Below are 14,059 nucleotides of genomic sequence, written 5' to 3'. Positions count from 1 at the left end.
ATAACATGTACCCAATTTTCAATGTTTCCAATGATTAATTGTCCGGCCGGATGTATTTTATAAAGATCAATAGCTAAATACATATATAAAAGAAAATCTCATAAATTAGTTTGTAAGAGAGAGAAAAAAAAGGAAGGAAGGAAGGAAAAAATGGAAGGCAGTTATAGAAAGAGAAGGACACAAGTTTCGGGTTATAGGGGGACTGAAAGAATGCTGGAGATTCGGTACATTGTTGAAAATCTTTGATGGGCTACCAGCCTTCTGGTCTGCTCTTTTCTGGAATTGATCTGGAGGTAAAAATTTTTGGACCCTTTTAAGCTTTCTCGTTATAACTATCGTCACGTTTTGATGCCTGTTTGATCTTACTTTCTTGAGGAATTGAAGGAGCTTAGATTGGTTTTTTGGATAATTTGGAAGGAACCCTTTTGTTTGAATTGTTTGTTTTTGAGGTTTTGATGTAAGTTGGCCTTAAATTTTCTTGATAATGCAATGTAGGCTGGTACCAGAATTTTCTTGAAAGTACCTTCATTTGTTCCTGCAGAAAGAGCTTTGCTTTGATTTCCCTTCTGGAATCCTTTTTTGGGTTTTGAAGAATATTGAAATTTGGTTCACGATAAAGAAGGGAAAGAAAGCATTCACATTGTGGGGAAACAGGAATTTTGGAAGACAATTTCGTTCTTTTGATCTGGAAAGAGCTCCATTTAGGATCTAATAATGAGTGTTGTTTCTGGTGTAATCTCAAGGCAAGTATTGCCAGCATGTGGCAGCCTTTGTTTCTTTTGCCCAGCGATGCGGGCTAGGTCTCGCCAACCTGTTAAAAGATACAAGAAGTTGATCTCAGATATATTCCCGCGGTCCCAGGTGAGCTCTGTAGATCTTATCTTACTGCATCACATTAATTCCATGATGTTGAGTGCCTAATCTTGACTTCTGCAACATTAATTCTGTGCTGCGTTTGAGATTGGTGCATTAGCGCTGTGATTTAATGATTACCAGTGGTGTGTGTGTATATGTGTAGAAGATCAGCTAAGTATATCTCCCCTTTCGCATAACTGTTGCTGAAATGTGATTTTGTTATTTTTTTCTCCTAGCATGATGTAGTTAAATTTGAAGTGCTACTTTGACATAGATAAATAGCTACATAACTTATGAGCATAGGAAATTTATCTCCTGTTACTTTTCAGGAAGAAGAACCAAATGAGCGGAAGATTAGCAAACTGTGTGAGTATGCAGCAAAAAATCCTTTGCGCATCCCTAAGGTACTACTACTTTGTATAGTGATTTGAGGTGATATATGCAGTTTTGTTGACTTAACAACAATTCATATGTGTTAGGACTAGTACATTGATCTATTCATTCTAGTCAATCTCATAAATTGATTGCATTTCACCTCTCATGTTTTTTGGTAGCAAAAAATGAATTAGCTATGGTTAGAAGCTAATGCAATCATCATCATCACAAACCTCTCTCAGGATTTTACTGTTTACTAAAGAGTTTAGGAAAGGTCAAACAGACAACTTAATTCTGGTTGTTAAACAGCAAAACAATTTAGTAGGTAATAGGTCGCTTGTGTTCCCATCTAAACCAATTCATCATAAATCTCCATGAGGAGGACAAATGCAAAAGGCTTCTTATACTCATTGTACTTTGACTTTGACATCTTATCGAGGGGAATCAGTTCATGTCAAGATCCTATGCCAACCCATCATAGGTTTCCATGAAACTCATCATTGTTCAATTGCTCTTTCTTCTTCTTTTCTAGCAAAAGTTCCTTCTTGTTTTGTCAGAAGAGTTGGTGACTGGTATCTGAGCTATTGATTCTTGTGAGATTTACTTAGCAAATGTGTTAATCTTGGATGATGTCTCAATAGACCACTCCTTTGTGTAGTCTATATCTTTTTAGGAAAAAGCTGGTTATAGATTACTTTCTGCTTTCAGAAGAAGTTCTTAAATTCAAGTATAGGTCTCTATAGAATAGCACAAATTTTGAAATTAGTTGTTTGATCTCTTATGACCAGATAACAACTTCGCTCGAGCAAAGATGTTACAAGGAAATAAGAAACGAGAATTTTCGGTCTGTGAAAATAGTCATGTCTATATACAGGAAGTTATTGATTTCCTGCAAGGAGCAAATGTAAGTAATTTGTACACTTTTACTTTTACGGGTTTGTCCTTGTAATATTTCTCTATCGTGATTGATAAACCTGTTCATTTCCTGTTGAAGAGTTGTTCCCTTGTAATTTGCCTTGATCTAAGTTAGTGTTCATTCTTTCTGTATGTAGAGTTGCTGCATCTAAAATTGCACTGAACTTCTCATTGTTAAGTTGGACAGGGTTTCAATGATGTTTTACTTAACTTGAACCTAAAGCATGGAACTTTTTGCATTTACATTCGTGCAAAACATTGTCAAGTTGGCTAACAATTATTCTGGTCCTTTAATTCACCTGCATCTATAGCTAATTCCCTTAATAATCTGCAAGTTTCATGCATGCTGTTATTTCAATTTTAAAGTCATAGTGGAGTGCTTCATGTCGTTCATCTGAATAATCTCTATTGTCTCAATTGTGTTCTGTTATAGTATATTAATCTTAGTTGTTCTAGAGGCATTCTTGTCATCTGAGCAGGTGAAACATGAAGGATATTTCACTTGATTGCAAGTAAAACCTGGGCAGTGGGTGATAACTGGAGAAAGGAGCGTGTAAGAACTGGATTTTTGGAAGGGGGGGAGGGGGAAGACAAGATATTTATTTTGCTAGATATCAGATATTCACCTCCAGAAGTTAGAATATCTTATCAGATTGCTCTTTCTTGAGTGTTTTATTTTTGATAATGCCTTCTATAAAATTATACCATGATTACAAGAATCACTTTGTTTCATATTATTCGAGGCTTTTTTTTCCCTTTTTAAAATTCCATTGTCTATGCTACAGTTTAGTTTTGGCTTAATACATGAGCTATGAGTATAGCTTATTAAGAAACTTTGTCTATTCTTCAGGATTTAGAGGTCCTGGGTTCAAATCCTTTTGCCCCCTCCCCGCTTCTTAAATCCCAACCCTCCCCTGCCAGAAAAAAAAATTATAGAAGAGAGATGCTTTGAGCTATTTATGTTTGCTGAATTTAAAGAAAAGCTTCAACTTATGAATATGTAATCTTTTGACAGGCCTCTTTTTGCAAATAGAAGAAAGATGCTTTGACCTGTTTATGTTGGGTGAATTTAAAGAAAAGCTTCAATTTACGAATATGTAATCTTTTGACAGGCCTCTTTTTGCAAATAGTTTATTAAGCATAATTCACACTCTGCTGGAGCAGACACGCCAGGATGACATACTGATCACAGGATGCCAGTCTCTCTTTGATTTTGTAAATAACCAGGTTGTTTTTTTTTTATGAGTAAGCTTTTGTTATCACGACGATTATTAGATGACTCATGCCAAGTATCTTTTGGCCTAATAAAATTTGCATAATTTTTTGCTCTTTTTGACAGAAAGATGGGACTTACATGTTTAACTTAGAAGGGTTCATTCCTAAGCTTTGTCAATTTGCTCAAGAAGTTGGAGATGATGAGAGAGCAAAGCATCTCCGTGCAGCTGGGCTCCAATCACTTGCCGCCCTGGTATTCTATTGATATATCCATTATGTTGCTAATTCAGCTTTCAACTGACAGTCATAGCATTCCACATGTATGGGTTTTTGTAAAAATATTTCTGGGAACAATAACCTCAAGTTACTTTGGAAGAGGCAGATAATATTCATGGAAATAAGAGTTCTTGCATTTGATTGCCTCAACAATTCAAATGAGCCATCTATTCTGACCAGCATTAAGTGTTTATTACCCTTGTAGCAGGTGTTTCATAGAAAATTGATGGTGTTCTAGACAGTGGTAGAGCAGCAGCCTGTGCACTCTTTGGGTAGATAAATATGTCTACCAAATATACAGAGAATACTCAGCAATTTTCATTTTCTCTTTCTTCATGATTAATATACCTCTCACAAATTACTTCTCCATATTCATTAATTGTTAACTCTTGCTGTTTGAAATCTACTTTCGTTGTTTGAGATCACAAGATTAAATCATGGATTGGAGATATAATTATTTAACATAGTCTAAAGGAACAAGAAAAGTTCTCAAGGACTAACTTAAAATTTATCAGGTATAAAAACTTTAACTTGGTTTGTAAGTTACATTTGTGTTTAGCCAATCCCTAGATGATAGTTTTCATGTGATCAGGTTCCAATTCACTTGTACATTGTCTATTTCAAACACTTGACATCATCAGAATATTAATTTATGCCTTATAAAGTTACTTGAAATGAAGGAGTCCCATGTAGGAAAGCAGATCCTGCCCAAATTTTTCTGAGAACTGACATTTTTATGTATATGCATATTTGTGAGTTCTGATGAACACCCAAAGCTTAATATCTGCATCTAAGTTCTATTGTCTACCTTGTCACATCATTTGTTGTTGTACAGGTCTGGTTCATGGGTGAATATTGCCATATTTCAGCAGAGTTTGACAATGTAAGCAGATTCTTCTGACATACTTCTTACCTCTGTCTCTCACTCACTCAGAATTGTTGACTGTCAGGTTTTCAATTCTTCTAGCTCTCATGGTTGTTGAGAGTATAACATACTATCTTATGCCCCTAAAATAAGTTTTACAATTTTTTTGTTTATGTTTACAAAATAAAGCAAGAAAATTAGTTTGTGCTTATTTGCCTCCTCATTCCACAGATTAAATAAGAGCACCAGTAAGTTAAATCAGAAATCACACATTCTAACTTTTCAGAAAGCTTAATCTGATGTGACATTTTTGTTACTTTACGTATCTTAAGTTATGAGTATCCATTAACTGATGCTTGGCATATACCTATAAACTTCAGAGGGCTTTGGGTATTTTTATTATGTTTAACAGGCACTGCTACATACAAAACTATCCTTTAGAAAATTGGGTGATTTATCAATATGAATGGAAGAGGCAATTTAATAATTTTAGCTTTACAAAGATTAATTTGCATCCAGTAGTTCACTAGTTTAGTAAAGCTCTTCCCAAGAAAAAAAAAAAAGGCTACTATGAGAGTCCTACTTCAATCTTGCTTTGGATTTCACCAATGGTGTGTGAAATTAGAAGTGTATGTGAGGCTATCATTCTCCTTCTACTATGAGAGGCCATCATTCTCCTGAAAGCTAGCTACCCATGTTTTCTTTTTTGCAGTTAGATTATCTTGTGTTTTCAACCATGTAAACAACATTTATATTACAGAATTCGCCAATTTGCAGCTAATATGAAGTCAAATTGTTATGTGAATTGTATCTTCTGTATTGCCTGATCCAGTTTACTAAACTTTTTACTGTAAAGTTGGAGCTGGACATTTTACTATTTTAATCTGCAATAGATATACTAACAACTTTTAGTAATCAGATTGTTTCAGTTGTCTTGGAAAATTATGGAGCACCATGTAAGGAGGAGCTGCAGGACCCTAACCAGAATAAGTGGGTGCAAGAAGTACGTAAGGGTGAGGGCCATGTTTCGCCTCCACTGGACCTTTTGACAAAGGTTCCGTCTTGGCGGATGATTGTGAATGACAAAGGCATAGCAAATGTCCCAATGTATATCTTTCAGATGACAAACTCTGCCTGAACTTACTCTCTTTCTGATAATTTTCTTAATTATGGTGGATATTTTCTGTTTTTCACGGTATCCTCACTGTGCTGGTTTGCCTTTTTATATAGGGAAGATGCACAGGATCCCTGCTTTTGGTCTCGGGTGTGCCTTCATAACATGGCCAAGATAGGCAAGGAGGCTACAACAATGCGACGTGTTCTTGAGTCTTTATTTCGCTATTTTGATAATGGAAATCTATGGGAATCTGGATATGGGATTGCTTTTCCTGTTTTAAAGGACATGCAGCTAATAATGGATGGTTCAGGTACTAATGTTTATTTTTAACCATTGTTCAGATAAATTATCACTTACCCGTGGCGAAAAAGACATTAATGAGCACTTTTTTCTGTATTTTTATAACACAGGGCAGAATACACACTTTCTCCTGTCGATATTAGTCAAGCATCTTGATCATAAAAATGTTCTTAAACAACCTGATATGCAGCTTGACATTGTTAAGGTTGCCACCTCCCTTGCTCAAGACACAAAGACTCTGGGTTCAGTAGCTATTATTGGGGCAGTAACTGATATTATGAGGCATCTTAGAAAAAGCATACATTATTCACTTGATGATGCAAATCTGGGCGCTGACTTAATCAAGTGGAACAGAGAATTTAGAGAGGCAGTAGATGAGTGCCTTGTACAGTTATCATGCAAGGTGAGACTACCATCAATAATGGATAAGTATCACTCACTACAGATTCAACTGTTAAAAGATTTGTTTCTTTGCAAAAATAGCTTTTGATTTGTGAGAGAAGCGCCACACTGACACGCATAGTGTGAATATGCTCACAATTATTTGCTGAATTCAATTCTAACTTAATGGAGATTTTCAATGAAAAAAGCTCAATTGAGTTTTGTCGTTGAGCTGGACTTTCCAAAGTTTAACGTTTGTTTCCTACATCTGTAAAACAGGTTGGTGATGCAGGCCCTATCCTTGATGCCATGGCTGTCATGTTAGAAAACATCTCAACCATTACAGTCATAGCAAGAACTACTATTGCAGCAGTTTATCGGACAGCACAAGTTGTAGCTACAATGCCAAATTCGTCTTACCAAAATAAAGTAAGGAAAATATAAGGCAGAGTCTCTTCAAAATCAAAATTATATGTCTTCTTTTTCTTATTTTATTTTACAAAAAGCTCCATTCTGATATTTTTTTCTCCTCAGGCATTTCCTGAGTCTCTATTTCATCAGTTACTCCCTGCCATGGTTCATCCAGATCATGAAACACGGGTTGGAGCCCACCGAATCTTTTCAGTAGTGCTTGTGCCATCTTCAGTTTGCCCGTACACAGGCTCGGCAGAGCCTGAGTCAAAGAAGCCTACAGATCTTCAAAGAACACTTTCAAGAACTGTTTCTGTTTTTTCGTCTTCAGCTGCTCTTTTTGAAAAGCTGAAAACCAGAAGCTCTTCACGAGAAAGTGTGGTTCAGGAGGTCAAGGAGAAGCCTACTGGTGATGAAGTACAAAGTAGAGTCAACGAAGGAATGCTAAGCAGAATTAGATCAACATATAGTAGAGCCTATAGCTTCAAAAATCCACCTGCAGATGCAGATTCCAAAAACAAGACATCAGTGGTTAGCCTATCAGATATTTTTCCTATCTAATTATTCTGGACATCTTAATCTTTTGTAGCATGGTTGACCTAGGCTTTTATTTCCTCTGTTTTTCTCTTCAATTCAAGTTGGAAGGCCCAGTATTTGCTAGCTCTCTAAGTTCTTTACTGCATGAGATATGTTGAGTCACACACTCTTTATTTATATTTGGGAAACTGAAATTGGATCCCCTTATGCCAATAGCTCATTTGCATAGTAGCTTTAGTGTTAATTTGAGAAGTGACTCTCTTTATCCATTGACAAATCAATGTATTTGGTTCATCGAGTACTATGACTTACATCCTCCTTTGTATTTCAGGACCCTATTTCTCTTCGTTTAAGTAGCCACCAGATCAGTCTGTTGCTTTCATCAATATGGGCACAGTCCATATCTCCTGCAAATATGCCTGAAAACTATGAAGCTATTGCTCACACATATTGCCTAGTTTTGTTGTTCTCTCGTGCCAAGGTAATTTCTTTCCTTTGGCCTGTTGGTTTTGATTTTATTGTATTCATTATGATATTTTTATACTTTGAAAAATAAATGTTTTTCTCATACAATTTCTATCCTGTAAGTTCTGTTCAACTTAAAGTAACACCAATGACTGTGTCCTTGCCTCAACCTGATTCACACTTCTGTTAGCTTCTGTAACTTAAGTAGCTTGCCTTGCTTTGTACTTTTAAAATGAGTTCTCCTTTCCCCTTTGTTCGGATGTTGCTATTAATTATTCACTTCCAACTTCTGGAGAACAGTGGTCTCTCAAGTTTTGCTTGTTGAATTAACAGACTCTGGACACTTCTTTCTTATATTATTTTCTCTCTCATTTAATCTGGTATAATTAATATGGTGAAATTACAGGAATACATTAATCCTCAAAGCTATGACGATTTGCAATATAACAGATCTGATTTAAAGTTTGTATATGACACCACAGTTTCCTCAGAGTTGTTGCAAGTTAGGCTGGATCCAAACATTCTGGCTCTGCCTCTTTATTTATATGTACAAATTTTTAAGGATTGCTCTTGGAAAGAGAATTCCTTTTCAATTTTTTCCATCTTAAACATTGAACTTTACTACTCATATTTTTACTAGTAGTCTGATTTCACATTTTGATTTCTTCAATTAGTGAGTCTCTCTACTTCCTTTGTTTCACATGTTTGGACAACAATATTGCCTCCAAGGAGAAATGCCAATAATGCTTTTTAAATCATGCTTATCCTTAATAGGTAACAATGGAAGAGACATAATAGATTTTGAAATTAATCTTTCTTTAACCACTGGGAGAACTAGGACTCCAAGGTAAGGAAGGTGACTGCTTCAGTGTACATACATTATCACCAAAGGAAAAATCTAACTATGCAATAAATAATAGTATAGGAAATATGATAACTAGCACGATGATTGTTTCACATTTTCTAAACTATAAAAAGTTTCACAGACAAAAATAATGTGAAGCAATGATATGATCAATGATTTGTGCACTAGACAACCATCTTTCCTGGAAAATGAACTTAGATGAAGATCATTCATTAATTTTTACGTACCGAAAGTTCTAAAATACTTATTTTGTTTTCAACTAATGTCTTATTTATCATTTTGAATGTGTTCATGTTTAAAGTAGGGGATAAATATAATTACTATGTAAAGGTCAAAAGGAAATTTGAGAAATATCAGGGGTGTAAATGTAAGACAAAATTAAAATTTTTAATGTTTTTCAAGCCAACTTTAGGAATTTTTCAAAGTTAACGGGCCAATTGCCCATCCTCATTTCAGCATGGCTTCACCCTTGTGTTTAACTTTACATGTAGCTACACATCTGTAATGGGATGCTTTTTGTTTTGGCAGTTATTTATGTTACTAACTATTCAAAATGCAACAAAATAAATTCTTGCAGAATTTGCTGGTTATTGGTGTTCAGCTTTGAGTTACAAATCTTATTCCACTTGATGTTTCTTGCAGAATTCATCTCGAGACCATCTAGTTCAAAGCTTTCAACTCGCGTTCTCATTGCGTCACTATTCTCTGGCTCAAGGAGGTAAACCTGCAAGCTTAAATGTACCCACATCTGTTGACTAAGTAGGAAAGGATTGAATTTTCTAAACCACTTTTTTCAGATTACTGTTGTGGTGTATAGGAAGTCGGGATACTGACTACCTCAACTGCACTAGAACACAAATAGAATATCAAACATACATTTGCCATTTTTACATTAATTCTTCTGGAAGTTACTCACACTGGGGCCAAATCAAGTGTTTTCTGAATTAGCTGAGAAAGTTGTATCATTTGAATGACTGGAATGGTAGAAAATTTTGGTTTCAAGCTCTACTGAATTAATAGCTTTAGTCACGCATAAAATTCATTTGGAATTAACTATACTAGTTTGTCTGAGATCTTCTAACTTTGATGGATGGTAACTGATAATGATGTATAACCATCATAACCTTTCCATTCTGTATAGTACACAACACTCTTAGCAATTTAATTATTGCAATGATCTAAGTTGATTGAACGTGTATTGAAATTCATGGTGTTGAAAACAGCTCCTGGAAGTTGCCTAGATATGAACACAAGTGTAGGTTGATCATGTCTTTTGAACTTGATATGTTGCTTTGAGAAAAATTTGACATCCAAAGTTAAGCTCAGGTTTCATCCATTACGTTTTCAGGGCCTGTGCCACCATCAAGACGCAGATCTCTTTTTGTTTTGGCAACCTCTATGATTGTTTTTTCATCAAAAGCTTACAGCATTATTCCCCTTGTTCCATGTGCCAAGGCTGTATTTTCAAAGAAAGTGGTATGTGACTTACTGCTAATTAGATATTCTTCGTATCTGCATGTTGCCCTGTTTCTCTATTGATGGGTCTCAAATTTGAAATTAATCTCATACTCTAATAATGAATCAAAATGATAAAATATGCCAAGGCTGTATTTTCAAAGAAAGTGGCATGTGACTTGCTGCTAATTCGATCTTCTTCGTATCTGCATGTTGCCCTGTTTCTCTACTGATGGGTCTCAAATTTGAAATTAATCTCATACTCTAATAATGAATCAAAATGATAAAATATGTTGAAAGGCATTTATCTGGTTCCACTACCCATAAAAGTTAATCTTAATTGCAAATTTCATGAGCAAAAGGTGACAAATGCCTTAACTATTGTTGCAGATTGATCCATTTCTGTCCTTAGTTGGAGACTCGAAGTTACAGGTAGTAGATACTGGATCCAGGCTTGGGAATGTCGATTATGGATCCAAGGAAGATGACAGTTCTGCTATGAAATGTCTTTCGGAGATTGAAATTACAAAGGATCAGACCAGGGAACACATGGTTTCCATTATAGTGAAGAGTTTGGACAATTTGCTAGATGTAAATGTCCACTTAAATTCTTTTGAATCAATGAATTTCCTTTATTTTCTAATTAATGAGACAATTTTACCATAATTCTGTCTTTTGCAGGGAGAGGTTTCCAACATAAGAGAGCTGTTGCTGAGTAACTTTTTGCCTGACTATGTTTGTCCACTGGGATCCCAGTTTCTTACTGAAACTTCAGAATATGCACAGCAGTCTAATGAGAAAAATGATGAAAATCAGGAGAAGGTAGTGGTTATTAATGGGAATCTGAATGTTTAATATGTCAAGTTTTTAACATGCCTTTGTTTCTGATTGTGCAGGCTGGTCCAATTTTCACATTAGAAGATGATCCTGTTCCAGATTCATCTGAAATCATTTCAAAACAAAATCCAGAATTAGCTATTGAAATTCCTGACCTATTGAGTGTCAATCAGCTTTTGGAATCTGTAAGTTTCTTTTGCATGTAACTTCAGCTGAGAGCTATCATTTTATGAATAGTAAAAATACAACTAGGGGATTTTAACCTGGCATGTCAATTTTATCTTTTTATGTTGTATCTGAGGAGTATGTCAACTAAATCTGCTGTTCCTCTAGTGCTTTTTGTTGTTCATAAGGACCACAGCAGGCAGACTAAGCTTTTAGTTTCCATCTGCGGAAGCATTTAAACCAGATGGGTTATTGGTGTCAATGTCCAAAGTTTTTTCAGTGATTGACACAAAATACGGAATTTGATTGTATGAAACTCAAGCTGACAATTTGTCTTGAATATTATTAGGAATAAACTGATGAGCCGGGCTTGTGAACATGTTTATCTTGCTGTATATAAAATGAGATTACCCTAATAACCTAATAACTTTTGGTGTCTCCATAATGTTTTACTGACAATTAGTTTCTGGTGTAAGGAAAAAACTCTTCTACTCCAGACACCCTTTGCCGGTGTCTCCTTGATGTTTCACTGTAAGATCAACATGATTCTAATGTCTCATAATGTGCTTAGTAAATTTTTTCTGGATCCTCCTTCAATGCATATCCACATTTACTGACCTCATGCAACTGGTAAACGTGAATATGTTTATGCACGTTTGCGTGCCTGGGTTTAATTTGGAAAATATTAGAAGCAGATCATGTTTCTGGAACACCTTCTAATGTTAACTGACAAGCTAATCCCGCACACACCCACCCACCGACAACATACAGACAAGGTTTTTATACCCCATTATATTTATGTCTTGCTAGTTTTGGAATGCGTCAGAGTAACAGGTACCTAAGCATTGGATTTAATTTCATCAAGCTTCTTAAATGTCATTTTAAATCTTCTATTCCTTAGCCTGTTTCCTAAGGATTGGATTTAATTTCATCAAGTTGCTTAAATGTCATGTTAAATCTTTTACTCCTTGGCCTAGAAGTTCTTTTATCTCATTAAGAAATAGAATGAAGAGAGCTGTATTGGGTGCCTAATCTCAGACAAGGAAAGCTAATTGGATATAAACAGAAAAAATGTTGTGATTTATGGTTATATTCTTCACTAAAACCTAAAACCTTTTCTGTTAAATGCGAACAGGTGTTGGAAACTGCACATCAAGTGGGAAGACTATCAGTGAGCACAGCATGTGATGTCCCTTATAAGGAAATGGCCCATCACTGTGAGGCACTCCTGATGGGAAAGCAGCAGAAAATGTCCTACTTGATGAACAACCAACAGAGACAGGAAAGTTTGTTGATCAGAGTTTCTCAGCACTCTGATGAAAATGATAGAGGAATGGTTTCGCATGTACATACTGATATAAGTTTAAAACTGGTAATTTCTTTTTCATCTTCTCTGCTGCAGCATAGATTGATTTCATTTGCCTGTTCATTGGTTGGTGTGATAATCTGACTATAAATCTACTCTTCTGGCCTATGGTGTCATTTGCCTATTCATATATGAATAGGGCTGGGTCACATGATCTGTACATTTCCTTTTTCCCATTAACTGGTGGATGTTATCTACTAATTAAACGAAGGTTCCGGAGTTCAATATTGTTATCTGGACCAGCATCTTTTCTGGTCTTTTTTTTTTACTTTTTTGATATTTAAGTTGAAGTCAATTTCTGACTTTAAAGTCGATTTTTAGGTAATCAACTCCCTTTCTGGTCTTTATAGCCCATACAGACATACATGTTTTGATGTTCTCTTTTAATTTTTGGTTGATATCGTCAACCATTAAAGCATTGCAAGTTTAATGTGCTCAGGCAGTTTGTCCAACAGTACTTTATCTTCATATGCAAAAAGAATTTTTTTTGTCTATTCGTATTTATTTCGCTTTCAGCATTACAAATCCATGTGTTCTTCGGCAATCTAGCAATGGGCTGCAAATTTGACTACATAAGCGAGATGATAAGACTGTCTAACATATCAGCATTTGACAAGCTTGCTCTTATTTTTGTATGTGACAACTAACATTGAAATGGGTCCAGCATTGTGCTGCATGACTTGATATGCCTTACAAAGTCCAACCTAAACAACATTAATGCAAAGCAAAACCAGTGTGAACAGGCTCCTGATCTTGTCCCACACACTCACTGCAAGATCTTACAAGTGACTGTTTTACTGTAAATTGCTTAATATTTTTTGCATAACTTTTGCAGGTAACAAATCCATTCTTGGACATGGATACTTTTGGGATGGCAAGCAAACCACCAGTTGTGCCCTTGTTGTGTGCAGCTGAATACCAACATCGTCCTCAGTCTTTCAAGCTACCAGCATCAAGCCCATATGATCACTTTTTAAAAGCTGCTGGATGCTGACAAGAGAAGGTATTATGTATATTAATCGAATCAATCAAGGCGTCCGCGATACTCTAAAAAGTGGATTAAATTGGATGCTAAGATGCTCCACAGTGAAGCTCTTCCTGCTTCTGCGTGTCTGCAGATCTGATATACACAGCATTCGGCATAAAGGCAGCCAGCACCCGATCTTGAAATCGATTGAGCTTGTTTCTTGTCCCGGTAAATTCATTCTTTTGTTCTTTTTCTCTCATGTGGTTCGAGACATGTATAGTTCTTGTGCAAGGCATGGAGGAGCCAACGTCCAGATTTTGTCTTCTGTGATAAACAAATGCAGCAACATTTGAGGAATGACCATACTAGTTCAGTCACTGGTATGCTATGTATAAAAGCAATTTCAACTTGAGGTTGATCTTTGGACCTTCGGATTGTAGAGGAAAGGGGCTACTCTTCTCCTTCCTCAGTTGGTCGCTAGCTGGCCATTTTGTAATTACCATCAATCTTGAAAAAAAAATATGTTTATTGGACGAACCACATTTGTTAACCTGCCTCTTGCTGCATCTTTCATTATGTGCAAAACTTGTGGGATCAAGATTGGCTTCAATGCTAAACAGTACAATGCTTGCATGGTAAAGATTCATTTGCTCCCTAACAAGTAAGATGTGGAGGTTTCTACTTTCCACCAG

General features: G+C 35.8%; 1 protein-coding gene across 1 annotated transcript; it reads left to right on the top strand.

Annotated features, from left to right (window-relative positions):
* Positions 1 to 151: 151 nt before the first annotated feature.
* On the top strand, positions 152 to 13,965 carry LOC113775340. The gene is made up of 20 exons (XM_027320171.1): positions 152 to 293; positions 542 to 861; positions 1,185 to 1,259; positions 2,019 to 2,134; positions 3,258 to 3,372; positions 3,485 to 3,613; positions 4,472 to 4,519; positions 5,421 to 5,608; positions 5,732 to 5,928; positions 6,029 to 6,321; positions 6,579 to 6,728; positions 6,834 to 7,241; positions 7,579 to 7,728; positions 9,220 to 9,295; positions 9,926 to 10,053; positions 10,423 to 10,623; positions 10,714 to 10,854; positions 10,929 to 11,054; positions 12,170 to 12,406; positions 13,236 to 13,965. Exons 2-20 carry the CDS (start codon positions 715 to 717, stop codon positions 13,392 to 13,394), a joined length of 3,084 nt encoding a protein of 1,027 aa, XP_027175972.1. The 5' UTR covers positions 152 to 293; positions 542 to 714; the 3' UTR covers positions 13,395 to 13,965.
* Positions 13,966 to 14,059: the final 94 nt, after the last annotated feature.

The sequence above is a fragment of the Coffea eugenioides genome, chromosome 6 (assembly GCF_003713205.1).
Source record: "Coffea eugenioides isolate CCC68of chromosome 6, Ceug_1.0, whole genome shotgun sequence".
Classification (NCBI taxonomy): Eukaryota; Viridiplantae; Streptophyta; class Magnoliopsida; order Gentianales; family Rubiaceae; genus Coffea; species Coffea eugenioides.
This window is presented reverse-complemented; position numbering and strand designations above follow the sequence as displayed.

Bases quoted from the DNA above. Each gene is read 5' to 3' on its own strand.
- LOC113775340 (XM_027320171.1), top strand. From the start codon at position 715: ATGAGTGTTGTTTCTGGTGTAATCTCAAGGCAAGTATTGCCAGCATGT. The intron at 3,614-4,471 runs GTATTCTATTGA...GTTGTTGTACAG, and splicing joins TCCAATCACTTGCCGCCCTG to GTCTGGTTCATGGGTGAATA. The intron at 6,729-6,833 runs GTAAGGAAAATA...TTTTCTCCTCAG, and splicing joins ATTCGTCTTACCAAAATAAA to GCATTTCCTGAGTCTCTATT.